At 42.5% G+C, this 20,481-nt stretch overlaps 1 protein-coding gene across 6 annotated transcripts; it reads right to left on the bottom strand.

The window, feature by feature from the left end:
* Positions 1 to 263: 263 nt before the first annotated feature.
* On the bottom strand, positions 264 to 19,673 carry LOC310948171 (catenin delta-1-like). Of its 6 annotated transcripts, XM_083915207.1 has the most exons (22): positions 19,530 to 19,673; positions 13,968 to 14,094; positions 12,510 to 12,673; positions 10,258 to 10,326; positions 9,491 to 9,610; positions 9,031 to 9,293; positions 7,967 to 8,248; positions 7,571 to 7,811; positions 7,211 to 7,433; positions 6,718 to 6,910; positions 6,485 to 6,602; positions 6,223 to 6,376; positions 5,977 to 5,994; positions 5,573 to 5,641; positions 4,894 to 5,021; positions 4,507 to 4,657; positions 4,129 to 4,321; positions 3,610 to 3,815; positions 3,440 to 3,481; positions 3,266 to 3,333; positions 2,955 to 3,056; positions 264 to 1,987 (listed from the first exon to the last, which is right to left on the bottom strand). In XM_083915207.1, the coding sequence occupies exons 3-21, from the start codon at positions 12,666 to 12,668 to the stop codon at positions 2,997 to 2,999; spliced, it is 2,757 nt and encodes a 918-aa protein (XP_083771333.1). In that variant the 5' UTR covers positions 12,669 to 12,673; positions 13,968 to 14,094; positions 19,530 to 19,673; the 3' UTR covers positions 264 to 1,987; positions 2,955 to 2,996. The 6 variants fall into 6 exon arrangements, with proteins under 6 accessions (XP_083771333.1, XP_083771335.1, XP_083771334.1 ...); XM_083915209.1 differs by lacking the exon at positions 2,955 to 3,056; XM_083915208.1 differs by lacking the exon at positions 5,977 to 5,994.
* Positions 19,674 to 20,481: the final 808 nt, after the last annotated feature.

Genomic DNA, 20,481 nt, shown 5'->3' with positions numbered 1-20,481 from the left:
GGAGATGAATGTGTTTGTAGTGAGTTTAAAAATGGTCTGGTGACAGATGACATTTAGAGCATCAAAAATGGAGCACATTGATGTGAGAGAGTGAATATCTGACATAGTGTCAAGTCTGCATGTTTGCCTTTTGCCTCAACAAGAGTGAAGGGATGAAATTACCCAGCCTAACAGACTGGCTGTCTTTAATTAGACACGTTTATCTACATGATACAGCAGTCCTTCCTCACCTCACCACACCACACAGCAACATCGATCACAAGTTTATTGTCTAAGAAAAGATCTTTATTTATAAAAAACAACAGTATTACCAGTTACATACTTTACTGAAAAAAGCAACTTCTCAGAGCCAAGGCAGGTATGAATGGTACATCATATTTTTACATGGATAGGCAACATTACAAATATACTGTGGAGAGTAAAAAAACAACACAAAGATGATTGGTCTCTTTTGCCTTAAAAACAACTCAGGAGTAAAACTGGGACTAAAAAGTTAAACAAATTGCATAATGCTCTCACCCACCGCTCCCATACATACAAACCAAAATAAAATACAAACAAATCTGACACAGAGTGGAAAAAATACAACAAAAAATTGTAAAAACTAATGGACTAAAATGTGCTTTTTGTCCACCTCCAAAATTAGACGTCAGTATCTCTCCCAGGTTTCCTCTGAGTGAAGAAGTCTCCCTTGTTTGTTTGTTTGTCTGTAGAACGGCACACCGAAGATGCCAATATGAACGATTATATTGCAAAATAAAACAGCAAGTAGTGATTTAAAGAAAAAAAAAAAAAGAATTAGAGGAGATAGCTATTCCAAAGAGACCCTCCTGAAGTGTTTTTCTTAAGAAGAACAAACTGTTCGCGTAGGTTGTGTCTAACCCAGGAATGGTCAAAATGTTGTAGTGGTTTAGTAGTGTATGTGTTGTACTGGTCTCGTTGGAAAAGTCTAAACAGAGCAGCTCAGATTGAAAAAACGTTTTCTGCAGATGGAGTGAGAAAAAAAAGGAAAGAGAAAAAGGTATCAAACACAAAAAGAGGCAGTTGGTGCATAAAACCCAACAAAACAAAAACAGCTTTGTCACAGGTGTAGGAGCACACCGTAAAACGAGAGACAACATGAAAGGATGAAATAATCAACGCGTGGTCTTATGGGGCTGGTCCGTGCACGCACACGCGCACACACACACACACACACACACACACACACACACACACACTCACACACACACACTCCAAGGTCCATATTCATTTTCCATACACACACACACACACACACACACACACACACACACGCGGTCACAGGCCGACTGTATGACAAATATACACACACACCTACCCTTTTCTTGTCTACACCTGTGCTCATCCCAACCAAGAGAAAATAACTCTAGACAGGAAAATAACTCCTATATAAACAATATTCGCAATCTACAAGGCCGTCAGTCTGTCGGCCCAAACCTCCTGACAATCCCAGCAAAGGGACGATTTTAAATTAATGAGCCAAAACTAACGCAGTCATCCCCTTTTCTTTTTATATACAGTATATACCCTACATATAAGTCTACGTACAAATTCATCATCAGGATGTTGACCGAAATGTTGACAACAGCAAGAAAAAATAAAAACAAGCAGGATGACAACACCAGAATTAAAATGATTGTCAACAAAGGTGATTGCCTTTACAGGTGAGTTATAATTTAAAAACTGAATACATTTCTCTTGCTACAATTGAATGAATAAAAAGTACGTGTGTATGTATCTGTACGCGTGTGTTGCGCGAAATGTTTTGCCTGCAACACGGCCACTTTCTTTGGATGCCAACCCTCGTCTTCTAATCCCATCTGTGTAGTGATAGAGAGAGAAAGAGAGGAGAGGAGAGGAGCGGGGAGACAAGAGGGAGAGAGTCTGTGCATCTGGATCTTCTCTCCTCAGTAGCAGTGGTAGGGCAGGGACGGCCCAGTCTGGGTGATGCACACTATCAGTTTTTCTGGAGGAACAGGAGAGAAAAATGTCGATTAAAACTTGAGGCAAAATGTGAACCCAAAAAATTAAATGTGGGTAATTTACAGGATAAACACGGAGGCAACACAAAGACTCAGTACGTTGTAAAAGTATGGCACACTGCACAGTAGCGCAGTCATAATAACACGTTTTAATATATAATCAATTTTATAAAAGTAACAAGTAATAAATAATGGATTATTTCTTCAGCAAGTCTTCCAACAAGTTTATAATTTTTCTCATATTTTTTCTTGTTTAATACTTATTCTCAAGTATTGAGGACACATGAAGATACTGAATTGCGGGCAAAAATAATAATAAATCGAATCCATTAAATTGGTACATTTTCTGGCACATATGTTGTTGTAATACCCTGCAGAGCCACACGAGTGCACTGAAACATAAATCCCAGATAACAGGTGACAAAAGATTCAGCAGCTGCTGAGTTCTTGGATCCTGGACTTAAGTCCAAAAATTCATCTGAGTCCCAACACTGCAACACTGTACTGTAGTACACTACAATGCACTACCACTCTGGCAGTACAACGCTGCTTTAAGGAGTAAATAAGGAATACGTTGAAGAAGTTTTGTTTTTTTAAACTAAAATTAGCAGTTGTTAGTATCACAGTCAAAGTTATGGTCTTGTGACGACACTACTGCACAAATAACAGTTTTTATTCTGAGGATTTAAATCTTATTGATCAGCTATGGTTATCTCCGCGCTGAAGGACTGCATAGACCACAATGCACAAGGAGCACCTTGCAGCATACTATACCAGCATGTACACATCATAGCAGGGCTTTGAATAGTTAAATATCGGTACGGTAAACCTCAACTACTGTTTCAGAACACCACTCTAGACAGAGCATGTTTCACTGAGGGTCTGAAGTTACAAGAGACAAAAGGAACAGAGCTCAGAGTCCATGCAGGACAAGAGGCGAGTTGGACATACCATGCTGTTACATGCAGAGGGGGTAGAGGGGAGGGGGGAGGGCTAACCATCGTAGGAGTCCAACAGGGGCAAGGAGCCCTTTCTGCCCCCATACACCCCTCGCTGAGAGATAACCAGAGAAAGAGAGAGAAAAGAGGAAGAGGAAGTGAGTGTGAAAAAAGAAAAATGTCAGTAATTGTAAATGCTACCAAAGGAAAAGGTTAAAAGTCCGGAAATATTCATAAAAAGGTGAGATTAGGGGTTAGTGTAGTTCAGTGAGCAATCCAACATGACATGACATGTGAATGTGCGTGAGGAAAGATTTAAAGTACCGGTAAAGTGTCTGTGGTTTCATCCAGAGTGTGTCTCCTCTCCCTCTGGTCCAGTGTAGAGTAGGCCTCTGAGGAAATAGGACAAAATATGAGAATATGAAACCACATGACATCTCACCGTGATCCTGACTAATGTGTCCTGATGAAAAAAAGCATGATGATAAATCTACTAACCGGGGCCAAGGTCATTTAGTGGAATCATGTCCCTCTTTTCCCCTGAGAGGAAGCAAAACAGAGTCACAAGTTAAAACTGAACTTTCAGAACTTTTCTTTTTCCATTTTTTAAATATAGGGTTTAAACACTTTCGAAATGTTATACAATAAATGATAACTTGCACACTGACCTCTGTCCAGCAGTGGTGTGGTGCTGTCTTCATATGTGCCGTTAGCCCGGGTGCTCGGGCCGTTGGTGGTGGTTGCGGCGCTGAGGTTGACCATGAAGTCTGTCTTCTTCCAGCCGTCTTTTTCAAGAGGCTTGCGCAGCTCTTTGTGCGCCCAGATGAGCTGCAGCACCTGGCCGGCCCCCCTCACCTCACGCTCTGAGCGTTTGCTGTAGGATACGCAGAGATATGTTCATACATCCAAGAACTATTTTACTTTAGAAATGTGTGATCAACCAATCATTCATTCATTCATTAATTCATCTTCAACCGCTTGTCCCTGTCAGGGTCGCGGGGGACTGGAGCCGATCCCAGCTCAAAAAACTAAATGAAATCAAAGACTGTACAAATACTTTCATTCCATCTACACTTTGTTCACACACAAGCACATATCACTAAAATCGTATTAATTCCAATCCCCAGCATTCTAAAATGAAAGCACCAGAAAACAAACTGAAAGCTCAGCTATCTGTGCAGACTTACCCGTCCTTGTTGATCAGCACCAGCCTCTCAATGCCCTGCGAGGCTCGGAGGGTTTTTGCTGCCTCCACACTGTTGCCTAGCACCTCTGTGAGCGTGCTCAGTACAGACACCACTGTCTCCTCTGACAGAGTGCGACCAGACTGACTCTGGCCTCCAGGCAGGTTGGCCACAAGGTGAGGCACTGCGTGCAAACCTGCAGGAGACACGCAGTGAGTTAGAAAATCTATCATCAATAGAGATGTAAACATCAAAAATTCAAGTCTGAAAACTTGCCGCAGTGCATTGTATATTGCATTTATAATATAAGTTAAAGTTATACTCTTTGAGAATAACTGAGTACTTTGTAGCTCATGTGGATGCACAATACAAGATCCATACCGAGCAGTTGGCAGTTACGGTTGTCGATTGAGAGGTTCCTCAAGGCTCCGGACATCGCCCGAACCACGCGGTCATTACCATGAGCAAGTAGCTCTGCCATCATGGGAAGACCCTTCTCCAGACGCACGGTGGCCCTGATATATCGACCATACTGAAAAGCAAACAGATAGAGAGGGAGCAATGACTATAATTTGTATTAACAGCAGTTTAATTCCACTAACTTTACAAAACTTACAACATCATGGACCTCACAACTGACTAATCAGATTAAATTGACATCAATAGGCCCAAAATGCTCATTCACTCTGAGATTTCAGCTGAAAACATTACTAATAACGTTCCCATTTTTTTTCAACAGCAGTTTGTTTGTTAAGAAATGGTACTAACAGTCCATCGGCCGGCACACAGGTTCTGGATGGCACCGGCAGCAGCCTCAAGCACAGAGGGGTTCTTACTCTCTCTGAGCAGCGATGTGTAAACACGAACCACCTCTGGTTGGAACAACAGCTCATAACCTGAAGAGAGAGACAGACAGACAGAGAGAGAGAGGTGTTAGTTTACATTTACAGTTTGACAAACTTTCTTGGACAACAGCCTATACCCAAAATGACTTACACCAGCTAAACCTTTAAAATTGTTCAAACTAAGCCTGAACTCTGATAAACATATATATTTTAATCACCTTATATAGAGACCATTCTAAATATTTCAAAGCATAAAAACATACTTATGTCCACTAGTTCAGAACGTAGATCATTTGAGTGTAAAATGCAGGAAAATAATTAAAATGAACTATTAATGTTTTTAGCTGGTTTTCCCCGAAAGCCCTTCACAGAATGGTTCAAAAGTTAATGCAGATATCCATTGAAAACAGGTGCAGAACCACATATTTTAAAATATTATCTTGTTTAAGTTTAGCAGGAGCAAACCTTGACAGCAGGACAGAGTGCTAAATGGGACTCAAGGGGATTCATACTTTAGTATATAAACATGCTACCTTGAAGACTGATCAATTATTCACCTGATTAATTACATTATAAATGATTTGAAAGGACGAGAGACGTACCTTTGGCAGGAGTTGTCCTTTTTGGAATGTCGACCTGATCTGCACTCCCATCGTCTCCATCCTTCTTTCCTGCAGCAACAAATCAAATAAAAAAAAAAGAAGACAGCATGAAAGATTGAGCTGAAGAAATAACATCGATTATATGAAGCAGGTCAAGATGAGCCTTTACTCTGGCACACTGTTATATGAAATGTGACCATGCAACCAGTGGAACAAGCACTGTGAACATGCAATGTCCTTTGCGTGACATCAGGTGATCATGCTCATGAGAACTGGATGTGAATTCAACATTATTTGACATTCTTATTTTCTCTAGCGAAGTATTAATCTGCGTTAGTAAAATGAGTGATGACAGAGTGGCCAATAGTTTCAAAAGTTCACCAACACCAAGAGGAGAATCTTACCTTTTGAAAACCACTCATCTAAACATGGCAGAGAGAGGAACGAGGAAGAGAGGGTTGGAAGAAAGATTGGGGGGCAAGGTCAGAGGAAGGAGGGAGGAGAGAGAGGAGGGAAACAGTGGTAGAGTGTGAAAAACAGCGACAGGTGCATCCGCCACCGAAACGCTCAAAGCCACCAGCAGCTAGCCATCTTTCAACAGCAAATCTCATGAGCACAGTGAAACTCTGAGCTGTCTGACACTGACTGACCTTTGCCCTTTCGAGAGCCAAAGCAGCCACCTTTGTTAGCGGGGGCCGGCCCCTGGTTGACGGGCGCGCTCTCTGCGTAGCGTTCGCTCCCGGGGACTTCGCGGTGAACGTGATAGGAAAGATTCCTCAGGAGACAGACACAGTTCTCCACCAACTGCAGGAAGAGAAGTGGAAGAAATGATCAAAAGATGGAGACCGAGGAAGAGGGGTGCTTTTATTTCAAAAGACAAAATCTGTCATCTGACTTTAGCTAACAAGGTACCTTGTTATCCACATCTTTGCGGTTAATCTGTGACTGGACAATGTACATGAGTGAATCCACCAATCCTGTGCACTCTCTCAGCTTTCGCCTGGCCTCGCTGCGCTCCGAACTCACATTCCTGTTGGACAGAGGGAGAGGTTTAAGCACATAATTGCACGTTTCCTTCTCAAAATAGGCTCTAGTTCTCCTTTGATTTTCTCTGCTTTCAATCCATTGATTGCCTCTTTGTGTACCTAAGGCAGCCAGCAGTGTTGGTCAAGGCGGTTTCCCACTCCAGATGGCGAGGTTTGCAGCTCTCCTCTCCTCCATTGCTACCTCGCTCCCAGCCGGAGTGAGGAACAACCACCTCGTCAGCTAGGGCGTGCAGGGCGTGGTCCACAATCTCCATCTTCACTGAGTCGTGGGATGACAGGTTCCACAAGGTGCCTGGGACAATATAATAAATACTGTTACTATCACTGCAATAGAACAGACAGTTTGGCCTTTGAAAAAGTAACATAACCAACAAGACCTTTTTTCTCAACTACATTGGATTGAATAACTTGTTTTCTTCTTTTTTGTTTTATGAATATTTGGACAAGCGTGTTTTGGACGTTGTTATGAGCAAACCAATCCTATGTGTGTGTCTGAATGCTCTAGTGATACATGAGAACAAAGGGCTACAACTTATAACAAGGTGTATACTCAACACTAATGATCTACTCAAGCATCATATGATGTTGATACCTGTGATAGTGTCAGTGAGGTCCTGGTCGTGGGTTTTTCTCAGTAACCTGACCAGAGCGGGTACTCCATCGCAATTCTTGATGGCAATCTTATTGTCTTGGTCTCGCCCATATGAAATGTTCTTTAGTGCTCCGCAGGCAGAGTGGTGCACATCCTTGCTGGGGTGGTCCAACAGTGACACCAAGGCTGGGATGCCCTTCAGGCGACGCACCTCCGACTTAACCTACAGAAACACACACACACACACACACACACAAAATGATCGAGCTTTCTTCAAGGAATTTCCAAATAGCCACAATATAAGAGATAAACATTTGTTAAATCTTGTCATTCTGCACTTTAATGAGACCATTGTTTCACCTTATCGTTTCTAAATGTGAGATGCTGGAGGAACGCGGCAGCATTGGTCTTGACAGGGTCTAGACGGTAGTTCAACATGGCGATGACCTCCGGCAGCTCTGGCTGTCTCCATGAACCAGGAGGAGCCTTCCTCAGTGTGCTGTCCAGTGAAGCCATACTCCCTCTCTCCATCGGAATGGGAACACCCCAGGCATAAGGGTCAACTCCTACCACGTCACCATCCAAAGTATCCTCACAGCTCCTGCGTGTTGCAGAAGGAGATGATAGAGAAGCATTTGTTAGGTGTGCCTGAAGGAAAAACTTAAATCTCTCACATTAGCTCAGCAGAGAGTGTGGTATATTGCTCACACGGTCTGATTGAAGTGTGATATGACAGCAATGCTTCTTGTGTTTTACCTTAGTCTTCGTCTGTCCATACCCCCGGGGCCAGGCCCTAGGCGTGGCATGGTGCCATAGCCACCAGGGTGCATGGGTGGAGGCCCCATGCCATAGTCATCATATCCCACACTGCGTTGGTCATCCTCCAGACCGTAGTGACCGTGGCCATACCGCACCTCCAAAGCTGAGCCCAGGGCCCTCATTCCTCGGCTCACCTGGGGCTGTGCTGCATACGGGTCGAGCTGCTGGCGGCTTGGGGCCCGGTAGCCAGAGTCCAGGGTCCGGTAGCCGTCAACTGGCCTGGGGGATGAAGGGAATGAGAGGAGTGAACAGAGTTGTTACAGTGAGATCCTGTCCTGAGTGATCCCCCTTTCAGAAAGACAGTGATGTGGGATTAATTTCTAACCGAAAACAAGAAAACGTGTGTTATCTCGCTTCACCGCGCTGATTCTGAACAGGGTTAAAAGCAGGTCTGACATTTTGTGACTTTGGAGTCGATGTAGGAACGTCTGTCTACAGTAACAGTGTGTGTGTGTGTGTGTGTGTGTGTGTATATATATATAAAACAGTATGTTATTGAGTGTTGATTTTCAACTCTCTAAGGTTGTTCTATTCAAATTTCCTAAACAATGAAAATATAAAAGGAAATACATAAAAGTTAAACCAAGTTAAACCACCATGTCCTAAATATTGGTTAATTTGTTAAGGTAAATATTCTAGTGACCATTTTTAAAAAGGAACTGAAATAACAACTCTGTGTTTAGTTTGGTGTTATTCTGTGTAATGACTTACAGTTCCAGTTCTTGTCTTAACAACAATGTTCGGGGATTTAACAGTGACAGATAAAATCCTGGTTTAAATGGTTCAAACATAGAAAGAGCATGAATTCATTAACCTTTTGAATCACAGAGTTTGCATGTAACAGACGAATGTGACACATTATGTTGATAAAGCAGAGCAGGGAATTGTACTTTTGTGTACACTCATGAAACCAAAACCTACAGTTAGTGTGGCTTAAAGACAACGTGTTTCCCAATGTATAAACAGCGTTCACAGCGATCCTCTAAGGCGGGGTCTTGTACCTGTAGCGGTCGTCCATGTGCGAGCCCCTGCTGAGGCTAGTGTATGCTTCTGATGGTGGGCCTCCACGGTAGTCATCGTAACCCCCTACAGAGGCATAGTGGTAGTTTCTGGGCACTGTGGCCGTGGGGTAGTCTGCTGGTACAGCCTGCCTGTAAGGACGGTCAAGTGTGGCGCTGTAGCCGCCCATACCAGACACCGACAAACCGCCGTCAATAGACATGGAGTCAGAGGGCAGGACTGTGCGCGAAATTGGTTTCTTCATCTGAGGGAAAGTGAGATGGGGAGTTATGTTTTACTATACGTTTATGGTAAAGAATAATTAAGTGGTGTGAAATCTTTGGGTATATAGCTCAACATTTGCTTCCATACAACTAAATTCAAAAGAATACACATTTTTACTGTCAACTTGATTTTTGCATAAGCTTGATGAGCATGGTGCATGTGTCAGAAATCACTTACGCCATTGTCTGGCCGCCGTGTGGTGCCCTCTTCAGAGAAGACTGAGTGTACTTCCTGGGAGTCATCCTCTGGTGTGTAGCTCTCATCTAGAGCACCGTGTGCAGGGTCCACCATTCTGTACTGTAACGTAGAGGCACACCACACATTTATATATTAAAAAAAAAAAAAAAGAATCACTGGCACTTACTGCCATTCATATGATGGCTGGGTGTCAACATTGATTTCTCAACTGGATTCGATTAGATTTGGGAATGACCCAAAAGCAGTTACATTAATGCACTTTTTATTTAACATGACACACTAGAGCAGTCAACACAGTAAAGTGCAACTCAACAGACTCTACAGTCAGTGAATATTGAGTGACCTGAGGGAAAAAAATGTACAAGTGCTTTCTTTAGTGCAGAGCGTGTGGTGGAAGGAAAATGGCCATGTCCATTTTCCCTTGCCAAAATCAAGCCTAATTTTGGAGCATTGTTAAGCCCCCTTCCCAAAAAACTAGCATGACATGGTTGATAACAATGGAGGCCTTAGGTAATCTAGTTTCATGACATGAATATATTCACTGACTTTAAAAGTTTAAAACAGAGCCTGCTACTATTGCGTGAAAGACAAATGTGTCAGAGAGTGCCGGAGCTTACATAGGTCTCTTAGGGTTAAAAGATCGATATCTGGATTTTATTAATCAATATTGGATCATACAAACAAAGGTCGATTTAAAACAAAATGTGTAGACACACTTTGTAAACACATTGTATACAAACACATACCTGTGCGCCGTTTAAGTATGAGTCGGTCAGTTTCAGCCGTTCTATGTCTGCATCCCCTAAACGCCCGTTCTGGGATGAAAGAGAAAGACACCAATGTGAAATATACATTTAAAACAGAATTTAGCTGAAAACAACACGTGAAAGTGACTCCCAGTAGTCAGTGTTGTCTACTTTCTTACAACCTCCCAGATGATGTTACTGCTGCTAGAGCAAATTCACTGCTGACCAAACTGTCTCTGCGTGTTTATGGGCTGCCAGACATGAGGGAGGACATTTTGGAGTGCAGCCACTCATCCTCACACCCCGCTTCTTCCTGCTGTATTCTGTTACATAACCAATGACTGTCACACTGTATAACTTTGATTCCTTCTACCCAACCCTGAGTAACACTCATGTACAGTAAATGCCTCAGTTATCAGCAATGGCCTCAAGCTGAATCACATTGTGACACAGTGATTGAGATACTTTGGACATTTTTCCCAGCAAATGTTTCACTACCCAGGGTGATGATCAGTTTCAGTATATATTATAAAGACACACTAATATTATAGTATATATACCCTCCCACTTCATTTGCAGTAGTATGTCATAATGCACTTTAGATTATGTCCACAAGGAGGCACTTCCCATTTACTTAAGTAAATGAGAAGTGCAAGTGTACAAGGGCACACTTCCTCCACAGCTGGACCTTCTCATAATACCAGCTCATTTACCAAAACTCTGTCATGGTCTTGGAGAAATGCTCAGACTGCAAGTCTGGCAAAGCAAGAGTATCTTCATCAGCATTATTTTTAGAAACATAAGATGTACAGTTAGCACAAGGCCAAAAACACAGATTCTTGCTCTCTTAGCCTTCATCCTCCAGCTGCCACACACTAATCAAATAAGTCACTTTCAAGGATTCACAGAGACAAAACATAAAATCTAATCTAGGTCAGTAAGCCCTTAATGGAAGGAAAATATTTAGGAACAGAAGTGTACAATGCCAAACATGCTGGAAAATGTGCTTAAACGTTAACCTGTGAATATGACTCTGTGGCTCTGATTTAACTGCTCTCTCTAACCTGCAGGCTCCAAAGTCTCGTCTAGGCAAATAACTCTGCTCTAAAAGCAGAGTGAGAGCCTTAAAACTCAGGAAAGCTCATCTCCAACTCCTCTACAAAACAGATCTATATCATAATAAAGTACATTTGACGGAAATCAATTAAGAAACTGAACATAAAATAGGTTTTTAGTTCGCCAGACAAATTAAATACCGTGGCAATCAATGTAGAGTATCACATTGATGTGAAGACCATAAATAAATTAAATTCCATAATTGACAGATGTAAATCCTGCTCAGTTCTGACTGCATGAATGTGAATAATTACAGTCCCCTGTGAAAAGTAATAGTTATATGAATATGTTGGTTGAAATCAAGAAAGTAATCTGCACATTAATTGATAACAAAAAATGAATTAGATGTACATCTGAAGGCTATGTCAAAACATTGATGGCAGACACATTAACCTGATGGTACTTTTCAATCTATCGCCCAACCTAACACACAAGGCTGATATAATGTAGCAGAAATACAACAAATACCAGTGATTTTCTTACACAAAATCATAAAGCAGCTTACATGGCATGGATGTTTAACACACAAAAGAGAACTGCATGCATAAGAATGCTTAGTCTATGGCAGGAACAACAGAAGTAATGGATTAAAGTGCTTGATAAAGGATTTAAATGAAAATAAAATAAGACCAAATCCATCACGATGAACAAGAAACCACACTAGATGCAGGACTATGAGACACATGCACGACAGATGACCGTGCTCCATAACACGACATGCTGGAACAGAGAGGAAAATAACTGAGATTCCACAGCAGGGGCCGACAAAAGGTGTATATGTGTGTCAGTGTGTTTCCGGTGGGTGACAGTGAAGGCATGCAGAAAATGTGTGATGATGACCATCTCGGGCATGTTGAAAGTAGTGGGACTACGTGCAGGAAAGACCGACTGATTTGTCGGCAGATGAGGGCTGAAAGACAGAGGGACTTGACACAGAATCAATTAAGAAAGACGGTCAATGACGGTCAAACATACAGGGACTGGCTGAGCGCTGGTGGAGAGGAGGCAGGCGGAGGCAGAGAAGGGATGAATGATGGATGGAGAAAATTATGACCCATGGATTGGATGGCAAGTGAAGGATGGTGGCTGTGCTCGCCTACCACAGACTCTGGATGGGGATGTTTGGGGAGTGTTACCTGTGTGTGAGGGAGGGGGCGACCCAGGGCCGAGGGGCTGGTGGCAGGGAGGCCCACTCTCCTCCTCTCCTCCTCCAGCGCCCGGGTCAGCTGTTCAAACTGCACCTCCTGCTCCCTGACCGACTCCAGCAGAGCCGCTGCGCTCTCACACTGCTCCATACACACTACACAACCCCAAGGGGAGAGATGGGGGCGTTACAGACATCCATTCAGCCTCTTACACACCACAGCACAGGGGGAGTCTAACAAAAACACAGACACACCTCTCCATATAAAGTATAGCAAGATGCAGTGAATGCAGGATTTTTCAGGCTTTTAAGTAGCAGGATATGTGTTGTATCTGCATTGTTTGGTGACTTCTTAAAATTTGCACCGTTGGGATTGCACAACACTTTCTTGGAACTCAATAATGAAAACACAGCAAAACTGTGAAGACATGTCTGGCTGAAACTCAGACATGAAAACATCCACAACTAAACTGAGTTCTTGTGTACAACGTCTACTCCTTTGAAAGCCTGCCAGGGTGTAATGACTCATTCATTCAAGTTTTTTCACCCTAACAGAGACTTAATAGTTGGCTGCTCAAATCTCAAGCTTACTTTTGGAATACCTGAAATCTTTCCTGGCTGGTGCCATGTTAAAAGAAAACACAGCAGAATAATAAACTACTACAATTTGCCATTAAAAGCATAATTCATATGAGATGAGAAACTGTACATTTCTGGTGGACAGAAGACACAATGAGACAAACGCTGCAGGAGGAGGGTAGTGATAAGGAGGGAGGAAAGGCTGTAAAACCTGGTTATTGCAATAATCATTAATATTGCAACAAATTGATCATGATAATATAGAGATAGTCATTTCAACATTACATTGGTCAATATCACCAACCCCGTGCAGAAAGATCAATACTGTTATTGCCACTCTGGGCATGCACAGAGGAGCCCTCTGGGTTTTTCAACGTCTCAGACACCACACACCAGAAAATACTAAATACAAACTGAACGAACAGAGATTTTGGATAAACCTAGACTTTGAAAAGAAAAACAGCATTGATGCTTTACCAAAACGCTACAATCACACTTCCTTTTAAAAAGGAATCACTCATCATTCATTTCTTTCCATATTTTTAAAGAATGAGTATCGCTTACATGCATACATACATGTTTATTTCATGGATGTACAACTAATGTGAGTGAAAAGAGCATGGGACAAATGTTTATTCCATACTTGTACTCATGAATTGAGAATTAAACCACCAATTATGGTGATGAAAAATACAGTCAGTGAACAAACAGGCGGTGAGGCCTGTTTCAAATGGAGAGAGGCGCTCTTTTTGGAGGACGCTCAACACCACGACACACCACATTCAATCAAAAGGAAAGTCGCATACAAGTAACATAAACACACTGTCAAAGCTCACTTCAGAAAAGAAAAATATATATCAGAATTACACACCTTCACCTGTGGGTGTGGTTTGGTAGTAGAGGTGAGAGATCACGCCAAGGTCAGAGGCTGAGCTCTAGTTGCTCATGGGTAGAAGAAGGTCACCAAACCACCAAGCCCAGAAACAGTGAGGAATGGACTGCAGAGAGAAAGAGAGAGAGGTGGAGGCAGGAGAATAATAAAGAGAAACAGAGAAATATTTTAGTCAAGAATGAAGGCACCTTGGTTTGAAAAACAGCAACATAGTGAGAATACCGTACAAGTGTGTCAACAGGGTTGTGTTTGCTTTGTGAGCAGATAAAAAAACACAGCAAGAGACACAGTAGCTTCAGCCTTTGGACACACCCTGTATTTACTCAACATTTGGCTTGTGTACGGCAGCGAGCTGTGGGAAGTTGACCAACCTGCAGATCTACTTGGACTAGAGAACATCGACCGTCAGCAAAAAGAGATGTTCTCTTTTCAACTCAGTTTTTTCTCCTCCTTGACCATGTCTTTTTGGTTTAGTTTTTCTTCCAGCTTTTCCTCTCTCATCAGTCTTCATCTACCTCTGCTGGCCTAACTGTCAGTCCTCTACTCTTGTTCTCTTAACTTAACTGCCTTTTATCCCTCCCCCTACGTCTCTGTTATCTTGGCTGTGCTCTGAGAGAAAGACATTGTTGTACCGGAGCCAAACAAGTGGAGACTCATGAGACCCTTATCTGTTGAAACACCCTCTGCTGCAGCAACCCGTCTCCCCGTCAGCCCTAGTTTGAAAGGTGAATAAACACAGGCATTGCCACACACACACACCTGTCTGACCGGTTGGACAAGGTAGAGGAGGGGTGACCAAATTTCTGTTTCTCAATGCCTTTCTCTGTCTCTCCAACATGCACTGACATACTCTTCTGTCCACAGGGATTTGGGCAACAAACAGGGACCTGCATTTTCATTTCAGGCAGCAGGTGTTTGTGTGTAAGACAGGTAGTGTTATCAAGCATATGTGTAATGAGTTCAAGAAGACAGATTTAACAAATGACTCACTGTTTCTCCTACATCAGATTGTGCACACAAGAATGAAAGAAAAAGAAAGGCAGAGACGATATCACTGTTTGATAAATAGACTATTATGACACCCTTAGCTGGTAAATGAAGCTTGGAGAGGCTGCGTCCGTTTCTGTATGTCTGTTAAATAAATGACTAACACAGACACAGATATATATGACTCGGTGCTTTATCCTTTTAAACAGCTCAGGGTGTGACAAGTGTGGGAAAAAGGGGAGGAAAGTGGGATGGCCTGATGAGAAAACGAGGAGTGGCTGATGCTTATTTCACAACAATAAATAAATTTGTCAGAACCAAAACCAGGATTTGCATGGGACAGAGCTGACTGTCAGGAAGACATGATGTCACACTCGCTCACTCCTTTGCTTAGTGGCTGTGGCGCCCCAGAGCTATAACCTCCCACCTGAGCAAATCACACACCAATGTCTTGTACCACACATGCCTATATATGGTCATAGCCAGGACTGGGCTGATACTATCCACAACAGACAGAGAAAAACAGAGTTAGAGCTGCAAACAAATAAAACAGGGCAAAAGACGGGCAGTGGAAAACACACCAGAGTGAGAGGTTAAGCTGGGTGAAAGAGGGGGGTACAGATAAGGAAAGGAGTGCTGAATAAAAGATAAAAGCTAATCTTGCATTCCTAGCATTGTCTCCTGCCAATTCAGCACAGGAGCCCACCCACTCATCCACTGTAGGACACCCTTAGCAGGACACTGGCTAATAGAGAACCTGTGTTTACCATACTGTCGCAGGAGCAGCACTTAAAGGCTAATTCACTGGTCGTAATTGCCCAAAACACAGAAAGACAAACTATTTATTTCAATCTCTTCTCCTCTAGCATCTTTCCATACTACTATGCCATGCGCAAACACTGCCTCACTCCATGTCTTATCTCAGTTGGAGCAAAAAAAGTCATCATTAACATGCTACACGCTATCGTATTTCACTAATGAGCGCAACTGTCATCCATGCAAGATAAATTATAAACTGTGATTGATATTTCTTGGCAAGTGTTCTTGGGAATGTGATTTGTATGTGTGGGTTTGTGTTTTAACCACAGTCAGGGGGGAATTTGCAGCTGTCCAGGAGGTTGGCGGAACAATAAGTGGTTTGTGCAACCAAGTGAATGAACGCAAGTGTGAAAATAGTTGGAGAGCGAGGAGGATATTATCGGACACATTTGAGTGTGCGTGCATCTGTGTTTGTATGTGTCTGGAGGGGGTGGAGTTGATGTCGCTCTTTACCCAGTTGTGACTTGTGACTTATGTTCTTCCCCCTTTCACAGCTGTTAGTTTTGGCCTTGACAGCGGCGAGTTTCCTTGAACAATGCAAACAATCGGTCCTGTCCAATTGCCACTCCCCTCCCCTTTCCCCTCTAACCCACTTCCTGAGTAACAGGATGTTATGGATTCGACATCAGAGATGAGTAAATGGACGCGGCGGATACTTAAGCTCAACAAAAAACATATTCCTCAACAGAACCGCTTGCACACAAAACCATGAAAGCCTATAGGATGTACACTTTAATAAACCACCTGATGGTTTGAGGAAGTTTTTGCGGTGAAAATCCCCCATGGTCAATATGTTGATCACACGACCACAAACCACTTCCCCCTTCTTTTTTTATTAAATATTGTTCAGCATCTACAATTTTCTGTTCTGCTTTCAGAAGCAATCTTTGTGAACGTGTGGCCAAATAATCACATTTTCATATCTTTTTTTATAATAAGTTATTACATTTTGGTTTGCTCCCATTGTCTAACTGCTGAATCCTTTTTCTTTAAGGAGCTGAAACAATAAATCAACTGACAGGTCAAATCTATTTTGACAACTGATGAATCACACAATTAATTTTTCCAAGTAAAAATATGACATTCACTGGTCCTAATATCTCAAATGTGAAGGGTTGATGGATTATCTTTGGCTTTTTTTGGCTGTTTAAACAAAAAGCAAGCAAGACGTCACTTTAAACTAAGAAATTGTGATTTTTCATTATTTTCTGACATTAAATCAAGGACATAATCTACACAGTAAACATGCATTCAGTACACATGCATGATAAAACCTGTAAAAGTTAATATCAACAGTTAAGCACAAAGGTTTTTTAAAAAAAGGGAAGGAAAGAAGAGTGCACAGATAAAAGGTTATATGATCAAAATGTCAAGCACAGTGCCTTGAGGTTAACAACATACAAACATCCCTCAAACATGTGATCGAGCCCTTACAAACCAATAAGTCACATATCTCCATCTGATTCTGCATCCATCGGTCAGCATGACTCACCCGACCCTGTCAGAAGACATTTGTGATCATACGCACATGTAACCAACAATGCCACCTTTGTCAACTTAATGAAACTCTAGTTGATGCAATAAGCGCCTACACCTGCCATCAGAAGCAAAAGCTCTTCCTGAAACAACACATTCACCGTCAAAGAGCACATCTGTTCACGTATCTCAGGGTAATGGTCACTAACAGTTAGCTGATACGTCAGTGATGGTTTGAACTGAGCGGGGCTTGTAATGGGATTGAAGCTTTAGCCCGCTAATCCACTTACCTCCTAACAAATACACACGTTGTTAACGTGCACACACACACACATACTTAGACACACACACAGGTTAGGCCCTTTGTGGATTAACCTGCACACCTCAAGAGAGCAGACACAAGTGCAGTAGGTGCTTGGTTCACGCATCAACAATCAGACAATGACTTGGAGACGAGTAGCCCGGAAAGGCTGATACATGGGTTTTCACAGTCACACATGGTGTTATTAGTGGTGGCACCTGCAGCACTGACTCAGTAATGATACCTACACACATACTGTACAAACATCTAACCAGGACAGTCCTAAAGCCCACAGGGATGGCTCTTACCTACAGAGCAATATATGCGTGCTTGAATGTTTACAAGGGAAAAAGGTAGTTTATTTGTTCACACTAAACCTGACAGTTATCCCCACCCAAGCCATTTTCCTACCGCAACATGTTCACACAGGACCCACCCGACAGGTTCACAAGCGGACAAACTTAAAAAGCCCAGCCCGCGCGACAGACTACAACTGGGAGGACCACCACCCTTTTAAGACAGAATCAAATACACAAAACAGGCTCAACGTATACATGTGCTGACAAACAAGTTGCAAGGTTTAGAGTTACCTCAAATTGATTTCAAAATACTACTGTTGGTTTACAAAGCACTGAATGGTTTAGGGCCAAAATACATTTCAATCTTCTGCTTTGCTGCAAACCATCCAGACCTCTCAGATCCCCTGGGAAATGTCTGCTTTGTGTCCCCAAAAGTTGAAACTAAACACGGAGAGGCCGCGTTCACTATTTATGCACCAGATATCTGGGACAAACTTCAAGAAAACTTCAGATCTCCTGCAACTCTCTTTTGAAACAAGACTAAAGACTTTTCTGTTTGCGGCTGCCTTTTAGTAAACAAAACGATGCATTAACTGCTTACACTGCCCTGTAACTGCAATTACTTTGATATTCTTGGGTTAATCTTTTATTTGATTTGCTATTTTTTGAAATTATCTTTATCTGAATGTCATCTTCCCAATGCTTTTAATATTTGATTTTTTTTAATTACCTCTTAGTTGAAAGGGTTATGCAAATAAACTTGCATTGCCTTAAAAACTACATTCTTCTTCACTCCGTGTGCTCATTACCAACGATAACCATCGAGGTGCGGTGGAAATCTACTTATCTGCTTAAACTGATAAAAACAGTCTGCCTCCACTTCAGTGTTGTTAACCAACCTGGTCGTCACGTTGTCATGACACTTTGAATTCCCCGTTCAAGTCCAAACCCTCTCCTTTAGCATTTATCTGTTCTAGTAAAAAACCCATAAATTGTCGTGAACTGATTTGAAATATAACCCTAGCAAATATAGGGCAGAGCCGAGCTGCAGAAACAATAACGACGTGGGTATAAAATGACTCTCACGAACAAAAGACTCGTGTATTTGAGCACCGATGAGTTTTACTCGGTGGTTGCCCAGATAAATAGCAATGTTGGAGATCAAAATCCGCACAGTTGGGTCATAATGCTCGCTCAGTCGGCACCAGCATGACCTGGTTTGGCTGTCTTGCTACGTTAGCATCACAATAACCGACGACGACTGCAAGCCGTGCCAACCAACGGCCAGGCTAGCGTTAGCATATCAACCAGCCAACGGCCAGGCTAGCGGTAGCATAGCAACCGCAGCTTAGCAGTTAGTTAGCGTGTATTTGGTGAAGCGGCATTGTAAAGCAAAGACCTTATTTTCAGTTGAAGCCGTTGGTATCAATGTTTTTTTTTGAATGAGATAGAACAACTGTGGACGGTAACCAAGGGAACCGCGGGTCACGGTTCGAACTTTTAACGTTAGCATTGTTAGCTCACATTAGCCAAAGGGAGTCGTGTTGCTGTGACCACTCCTTGCCAACGCTGCAGTGCACCCACTATCTGTGCGGGGGGGACAAAAACCGCGGCCCCACGGTGTATCAACCGTCTGCTAACATTTATGAAATAACTCACCTTGCTCGTGGAAAAGCCTGCCCCCAGACTATTCCGTTTTTAGTGTGTTTTCTCCCCTCTTTTCCCCTCCTTCCCTGGGTTCTGGGTCAAGCTCGTTAAAGACGGAGAGACATCACCGAGTTTTCTATCAAAGAGAGGGCGGGGTCAACAGGCGGCTTTACCGTAAACACGGCGCACGCAGAATTCCTCTTCTCATACAGGTGTTTTTAGTCACAAGTTTGAAGACAGTTATTCAGTAGCCGGACCGGGAATGAAGATTAAAAACCCACACGGACACGGACATGAGCCTATGACTATAAAAGCAGAGTGGAGGGGATTTAAATTTTATTGCAGTAGTAGAATAAATAGGCGACCTCCCATCGCCTCCTCTCTCCTCCCATTGATTTCCGTCTGTTGCTCCCTCTCCCTCACATATACACACACTGATGTCATTTCATTGATTGCCCAAGAACAATGGCCTGAGAGGAAGCTGCATTTCTTGGGGAAGTAGAAACGACAGCATTCCACACCAACATGATAATAAAACTATTGGCACATAAAAACCACAATCAGGGACCATCACATCCTCCGCATGTTCAGAAAATAGACTGAGGGCAAACAGCCTCACATGATTTATATGAATCATGCTTGACCGCTGAACTATTTAGGGATCACTGCATTATTGTAACTCTAACTTAAGTGTCAGACTTTGTGTTTTCTCTTGATACTCCAGTAATTATTCTACTTTTAAGCCTGCATATTAGTGTTTGATATTTGTCAGACTTGATATATTTTTGGTTGAAACCGAAGCCAAACCAGATCCTGATAAACAATAGTTTTGTGTGGGCAGGGTTGGAAAGAGGAACAATGCAAGGAATTTCCCCCGGTTTCCTCAAGAGTCCCCCTACAGTGCTACAGTATGAGTAAACCTGAGTCACAATCATAGCAGGGAACACAAACAATGCTGCACTCT

The sequence above is a fragment of the Echiichthys vipera genome (genome assembly GCF_963691815.1).
Source record: "Echiichthys vipera genome assembly, chromosome: 6".
Classification (NCBI taxonomy): Eukaryota; Metazoa; Chordata; class Actinopteri; order Perciformes; family Trachinidae; genus Echiichthys; species Echiichthys vipera.
The sequence above is the reverse complement of the archived record's forward strand: the minus strand, read 5'-3'. Positions and strand labels throughout refer to the sequence as shown.

Bases quoted from the DNA above. Each gene is read 5' to 3' on its own strand.
- LOC310948171 (XM_083915207.1), bottom strand. From the start codon at position 12,668: ATGGAGCAGTGTGAGAGCGCAGCGGCTCTGCTGGAGTCGGTCAGGGAG. The intron at 4,658-4,893 runs GTTAGTACCATT...TTTGCTTTTCAG, and splicing joins TGTGTGCCGGCCGATGGACT to TATGGTCGATATATCAGGGC. The intron at 3,816-4,128 runs GTAAGTCTGCAC...CGTATCCTACAG, and splicing joins GTGCTGATCAACAAGGACGG to CAAACGCTCAGAGCGTGAGG.